Raw genomic sequence first — 6,516 nt, forward strand, 5'->3', positions numbered from 1 at the left:
TTAAAGTGGTCTAATAGAATACCCTAGAAGTTAGTACTCCTAACCTTAAGATAACATCTCCATTTTCAAGTGTTTGTGGGGGTTTCCCAGGGTTAAGGAGACCGTGCTTCCCCATGAACTTGTTGGTAGGATGGCTTAGGAGAGGTGGGGTTCCCTCACGTGAATACTCTGGACTTTGGAGTGTGAGTGGGTTCTAAAGCTTTGAAGTTTGGTTGTGTGCAAAGACAACGAAATAACGACCTTGTGTATGGAAACGGGAACCGTGGAGTAGATGGATTTAGGGTGGTGTAATTACGAAGAGAGAAGCAGAGGGAAGAGATGCTAAATTTGGGTAAGCGGACCCACCCCATAACAATGTAGCATACCTAGCCAGCCTAGAGAGTTGCAGTCGCTTCGGCGAACCGTTTATTAAAATGGGGAGAAACACAGACACAGAGAGAGAGAGAGAGAGAGAGAGCTGGCTGGGAAAATCTATTCAGGGTGGTGAACTTTTCGGGAGCTTTTTTTTGCCCTCCCCTCGCTTTCCTCTTCTTCTCCTTCTTTCATTAAAAGCGGAGAAAAAGAAACGAAGTACAACGAAATAAGGGTCCCCTTGCCTTTCTCTTCTCGGCCGCTTCACCTGTCTCTCCTCCATTTCTGCGCGTGCTTCCCGCCCTCGCCCGCCTTGGCCGTGCCGTAACAGGACCAGCATATCTACCTCGACGTCCATGGTGATGCATCGCGCTGCAGCTTGATCCCTTCCTCGAAAGCTCTTCCCTGCGTCGTTCCTTGTTCGAAGCCTCGATCGCCCGCACAAAAGAAATGTAAGTTCAATGTCACGGAATTCACAGAATCCAGGAATTCCTAAGGCCCTCATTCTGTGTGTATGCCGTGTCTGCGTCTCTCTCTGCCTGTCTCTCCATGATCAATTCGTGTACATGATTCCGTGTACCGTAGGGTTTCTCTCCCGAACTCCTCTCGTTAACAGGCTGTCTCAACCTGTCAACTGCAGACTCCTGCTCGTTGTGTGCAAATTAAGCTTATCATCTTCCATACCTTCAATCAAGCCGCCAGTTCTTGGTTTGCTCTTCTCCATGACGGTTTTGTGAGCTTCGTCAAAGACATGAAGAAGTGGTTTGGAGATGCTTACATGATTCTCAATCCTGGTTGATTTACGATGAGGGAAGAGATGATTGCACACATATATCCGTGCTCTTTGCAATTTCTGTTGCGTCATGGAGGAAGGTGTGTTGAAAGATTACAGTCATGCGTCAGAACTCTCCATGCTAAATCTGAGCAATAAAGTGAACAGTTGTTGGGAGCGGACAGTAAAGAGAAAATTTGACAGTACAGCGAATGTCATTTCAGGTGATAGTGCCTTAGACTGGAGGGACAACATTGAGGACTTAAGGGCGAGGGACACAGGTGCAGGCCACCGTCAGAAGTCATATGATTCTTTGATACCAAACATTAAAGCTGATTCTGCCAAAGTTTCTGAAACAGATCGGCATTTCCGATCGTCAATTTTGCAGGATCAATCTTCAAAACCAGAGGATGAAAGCAGGTTACATGGCAGAATGATCAATGACCGAAATCCAAACATTGTACAGACTTGCACTACAGATGATGTTGGCAGGAACAATGTTTCAAATAAAAGGATCCATAGGGCAAATGTTAAGAGGAAGTATGAGATGTCTTCTGAGGCACATCCCTTCGAGACTTCCTTCCAGAATAGCAGAGCTGAAATTGACGCTTTGGCCTTGAGGGAAGCTCTTGTATCTGAACGGAAAGCTCTGAAAAGGCTATATGAGGAACTGGAGCAGGAGAGATGTGCATCAGCAACTGCTGCAAATGAAGCCATGGCAATGATTGCACGCCTTCAGGAAGAAAAATCAGGGCTTTTGATGGAAGCAAAACAGTATAAACGTGTTGCAGAAGAGAGAAATGCTCACAGCCAGGAAGCTATTGCTTTACTTAGAGAAGCTCTTCTTGAAAAGGAAGATGACCTGCTGACTCTCCAAGCTGAAATAGATGCCTACAGGAAAGTGTTTGCAAGAATACAAGCAGGAGAATTGGTACCTGACATCATTCGAGGCAACTATTTGGAAGATTGCAAAGACAGAGAACTGTTACTTTTGGAAGGCGAGAGCACATCATCTCTTCCTTTGATGGAATCAAAATCTGAAAAATGCCACTGGCAAACTGACATAAATTGCACACCCGTTAATAGTGACAGGGAATTCCAATATCAAAACAAGAGGTTAGGTATGCAATATGGCAATCATTCTACGTATTCCATCTCTGATGATGTGATAATGGAGCGACTGGATTATTCTGTTGCTGTTGACAATGATTATGATGAAGAACAGGTTGGGGCTGAGCTCTGGACCACAGCGGACAGGATAAATGGAAGTCATGGGAAACACAATAGCTCTTCTCAAACAAGAGTGGCTTGGGAAAAACACAGAGGACAGGAAGATGGAGTGCAGTGTCCTGGCCCTTTTGAGCAGCATGAAACTTGTACTGAAATACATCCACAAGAACAGAGTCTAGAGGCAGTAAGTATGTCTATTTTGGCGCGTGTAAAACGCTTGGAGGAACGATTTGAACATTTAGGAACAAATCAAGAGGACTTCGAAACCAGCCCAAGCCCTAGGTGGGAGTCTTCCAGAGATGTATTATCTGAAAGAAGACTGGACTTCTCAGTGGAGAAATGTGAGGACAATAAATGTGCTTCTTCTAGAATGTCAAATGGCACCAGCAAGGAAAGTTCATCACTCCTTAACAAAGACAACGTACCAGAAACAGAAGCATGCAGAATCACAGAACTCACTATAGATGAGGGTAGAGCTTCTATCAGACAGGAGAATTTCTATGGAGAGAGCAGATTGGATTCTGGTGAGGGTATACATGACGTCTATGAAGTCCAGCTTGAAAGTAGGGATGCTTTTGTCATAAGTGATTCTGTTTCGGTGGTGGAGTATGGTGACATTAGAGATCAAGCCATAGAATCCAGGGAAACTAACAATGCACAGAATTTTGGAAAAGTTTATAAGGAGGAATGTGAAGAAATGACTAGAAAACACCCATTAATCTCTGTTGAGCCTGAAGGCTGTGAAGCAGAGGTGGACAAGACAGTTCAAACAAGTTTGTTGGATGGAAATGATGTGCATCCAAACACATCTGGAGAAGATGTGAGGGAACTTAAAGTAAGATTGCAGGCTCTTGAAGGTGAAAGGGTTTTCATGAAGCAAGCAATAGACTCTTTGAGAAAAGAAAACATGGAATTGAAGCTGCTCCAGGAAATAGCTCAGCAATTGCGAGAGCTTACGGGAGATGTCAATAGAGGAGATACTTTCAAAGGGGAGCTGCAGGATCAACAGCCACTCTTATCATTTCTTAAGGTAAGGCTAAAGTTTAAGAATTTCTGTTGTGTTTTGATCAGTGCAAGACATTTACAATCTACCCCTCTGCCTTAGAATGGTTGTTCATGGTTTGCTTATTGCTTGATGAGGGAGCTTTGCTGTCTTCTAACTACTTGCCTAAATTAATCTAATCTAAGAGGATGTGTATGTGATATGTTACCTTGAACTGACTAGCTGATGTAACTGAGACATATACTTTTGATACTTGTGTGGGTTGAAATAAGAAAAAGAGAGTTCTTAGGTCACAATATTTTGAAGATTCATTCAACCACTCATTGTGTGTAGCTGGTTTACTCTTCTACTGGATCTGGGCTGCATCAACATGGGTGAGGTTCCCATTTTTGAGGATCTCATGCTGTAGAGTCAGACCTGGTGATGGATCTCTGTCAGGCTTTGTGATGGCCTCTGCAATATAGACAATGTTGCTCAGCTGGTTTAGCCTCATGTTCACTAGGAAAGGATATTTATTTTATTGCAGCCAGATACCTGAACGTTTGCTATATTTTCGTTATCAGAGTAACACTGTCACACACGCTCCTTTGTGTTCTAAGTCTGCAGATTTTGTGTTGCTTTTCAAGCCTTGTAAGGGAATGGGGAGGCAAAGATAGGGAGTGCAGGAGGAGTAGAGAGAGCTAGGAAGCAAGGAAGTGAAAAATGAGAGGTGTGAAATGAAAAGAGAAACTTTGTACAACTTGTATTCGAATAGAGAATTATCCCTTAAGAGAACATAGACCATCAATCTTCTGAGGATGCTTTACATTTTACAAGTAAAATCAAACATTTGAAAACTGCTAGAGTTGGCTTTGAGTGATGTGAGGATCTTAACATGATCAATGGTACGAGCAACATGAAGATCTTAACATGATCGACAGTAACTTGCATGGTACAGGCCAGGAATATGGTGGCCAGGAAAGTGTGCTTTTGTAGGTAATATTCAGACCAAAGTTGTGAAAGTAGATACTTGATCCCCCTCATAAGACACAAAGATGAGGAACATACAAGCTGTAATCTGTCAATGCTAATCTGCATGACATTAGACATTTCTATGCGTAGTAGCTACTGCAGCTCTTTATTTAATATTTCGTATTAAATTGAGATTTGTAGCAGTTGATTTGCAATATCAGAGCCAAAGAGTTTTGCATCTCCTGTGGGCTGCAGGGGCTTTTTTCATTCACTGGAAGTCAGAATTCAGCTCATCCCAAGATAACCAGGTGTGTCTTGAGCTCATTCAGAAAATTCTGTAAAATACTGGTAGGGGGAAAATTTTTACACATGTTCTGCACAAACAGGTTCATTTGTCCCCTTCAGAAAGGCTTGTATGTCAGTGCTGCCAAGGGAAAACATGGCGGTCTTGTTGAACTGCTAGAGGAGTCTCCTTCAGCTCGGAAAACTGCATGCGTTACAAGAGAGCTGAAAGTGGGACTTCAAGCTATAAAAGAGGCTGCCTGACTGCTTCGGATTGCTTCAAGCTCCAGTTATTTCAAGGCTTCAGTCTTTTACTCTCAATGGTACATCTGTATTCTAGATCCCTTACAATTTTTGATTCAAAGTGGCTGTGTTGATTTTGAGAACCCAACTCAATGGCAGGTTGGACTTGGTAAGTCTTGTCCAACTGCTGTGGCTTTGAGTTTTGTACAGCATAGAGGCTTTTACACATACATCATAGAGGCTTTACACATTTTTGTTAAGTTGGAAAGCAAAATAATCTTGAAAAGAGGTGTTTGAACAGTTCATTAATCTGAAGCAGATTTGAAGCTCTACCTAGGAATTTGCACAGCTGGCCGGTACTCAATTAGGAGATTTATATGATTGCCATGGACTCTGCATATCCTCTCTTCTATCAAACTGTCTTTGATACGCTTGCAGGACAGTGTTTGAGTGTTTAATATCTCCTGCCTGGTCTCCAGAATCTTTAACAGCAAAGGACGATATACTTAAGAATGGGACATGCACATTTTCTTAAAGTGGTCTCCAGAATCTGTAACAGCAAAGGATGATATACTTAAGAATGGGACATGCACATTTTCTTAAAGCTAATATGAGGTGCAGTTTGACAAAACTCACTCGTCATAGGTATTGTACCCTCCATTAGATTCACCTGAGGATCTGTGGATTTGTGGTAGTGGTTTTGTGAGTTTGAGAGTCCCCTTCGATGAACACATATTGTATGCAGTGCATAACCATAAATGTATTTGGGCAATGTGTGGGAATAATAATGCCAATTTAGAAAGACTACATTCTAGTCCGGGATGTCAATCAATGTGCAGTGTGGGAGCATGTGCTATACATCCTCGATCCCTTCTGATACAGCTCTGTAAATCAATTGACAGCATCGGTTGGCTTATGGTAGTTGGAGTAGTTTCTCAGTGTGGGGCTTTGAGAAGGAAATAACAGGGCAATAATCAGATATAGCTCATTATTTGTACAAAGCGAGTGCTTAACTAGGAACAGCCAGGTATCGCTCAAAGTTTTACACAAAGTAAAGTCGGCTGTAAAGAAGTCGAGGATGACATGGTTAAGGCTTTGTAAAATTTGGCACATGATGTACTTTTTTGGGCTTATGTCATGTGGAAATGGGTAAAGCCTATCTATATTTTTGCCAGATTCAAGTGCCTTTCTAAGATATGGTACAAAATAATGGATAAGTCTGCTCATCTTTTAGGGTTTAGGGTGGTAAGAGTCATCAATATGATTTTCTTGTCCAATGGCTGCATGAGTGTATCCTCCCCAAATGAATTCTTTGCTTGATTTTGGTTCTTTTGTACCTAGCAATCATCTCAAATCAAGTGGATAAAGCAAATAAACAAGAAGAAAGTAGACTCGTACAAGTGTGAGAGCACTTGGCTCTCTTGCTAATAGGGCTACTATGAAGGGATTTGGGTACATGCATAATAGTCTTTGAGAGAGAAAGAGAGAGAGTGTGTGTGTATATGTGAGATAATAGTCCTTTTAGACACATAAAAGGCATATATGACAAAGACACAAATCAAAGTTTTTAGTAACAATCTACTCGAGGGAACCATTGGCACAAAAAGAAACCATGGCAATGCACCATCAACACCCAAAAGAAAACCAACTAAAGTTATCAAAGTTGATACATTGTGACCCAAAC

The 6,516-nt window shown here is 42.1% G+C and overlaps 1 protein-coding gene across 6 annotated transcripts; it reads left to right on the forward strand.

The window, feature by feature from the left end:
- Positions 1-461: 461 nt before the first annotated feature.
- On the forward strand, positions 462-6,017 carry LOC148026469 (uncharacterized). Of its 6 annotated transcripts, none has more exons than XR_015692840.1 (5): positions 462-803; positions 992-3,383; positions 4,512-4,615; positions 4,694-4,912; positions 5,152-6,017. XR_015692840.1 is itself a non-coding variant. In XM_087690907.1 (4 exons), the coding sequence occupies exons 2-4, from the start codon at positions 1,215-1,217 to the stop codon at positions 4,851-4,853; spliced, it is 2,433 nt and encodes an 810-aa protein (XP_087547033.1). In that variant the 5' UTR covers positions 463-803; positions 992-1,214; the 3' UTR covers positions 4,854-5,082. The 6 variants fall into 6 exon arrangements, 4 of the variants coding, with proteins under 4 accessions (XP_087547036.1, XP_087547033.1, XP_087547035.1 ...); XR_015692841.1 differs by having other exon boundaries at positions 5,312-6,017; XM_087690907.1 differs by lacking the exon at positions 5,152-6,017 and having other exon boundaries at positions 463-803; positions 4,694-5,082.
- Positions 6,018-6,516: the final 499 nt, after the last annotated feature.

Source organism: Lygodium microphyllum, chromosome 13 (assembly GCF_053477565.2).
Source record: "Lygodium microphyllum isolate KBCC chromosome 13, Lygodium_microphyllum_v1.1.10, whole genome shotgun sequence".
Classification (NCBI taxonomy): domain Eukaryota; kingdom Viridiplantae; phylum Streptophyta; class Polypodiopsida; order Schizaeales; family Lygodiaceae; genus Lygodium; species Lygodium microphyllum.

What these genes read in the sequence shown, in the direction of transcription:
- LOC148026469 (XM_087690907.1), top strand. Translation starts at nt 1,215, where the DNA reads ATGGAGGAAGGTGTGTTGAAAGATTACAGTCATGCGTCAGAACTCTCC. An exon ending in CACTCTTATCATTTCTTAAG is followed by an intron (nt 3,384 to 4,511) that starts GTAAGGCTAAAG and finishes GATTTGTAGCAG; the next exon opens with TTGATTTGCAATATCAGAGC. An exon ending in GCTCATCCCAAGATAACCAG is followed by an intron (nt 4,616 to 4,693) that starts GTGTGTCTTGAG and finishes CTGCACAAACAG; the next exon opens with GTTCATTTGTCCCCTTCAGA.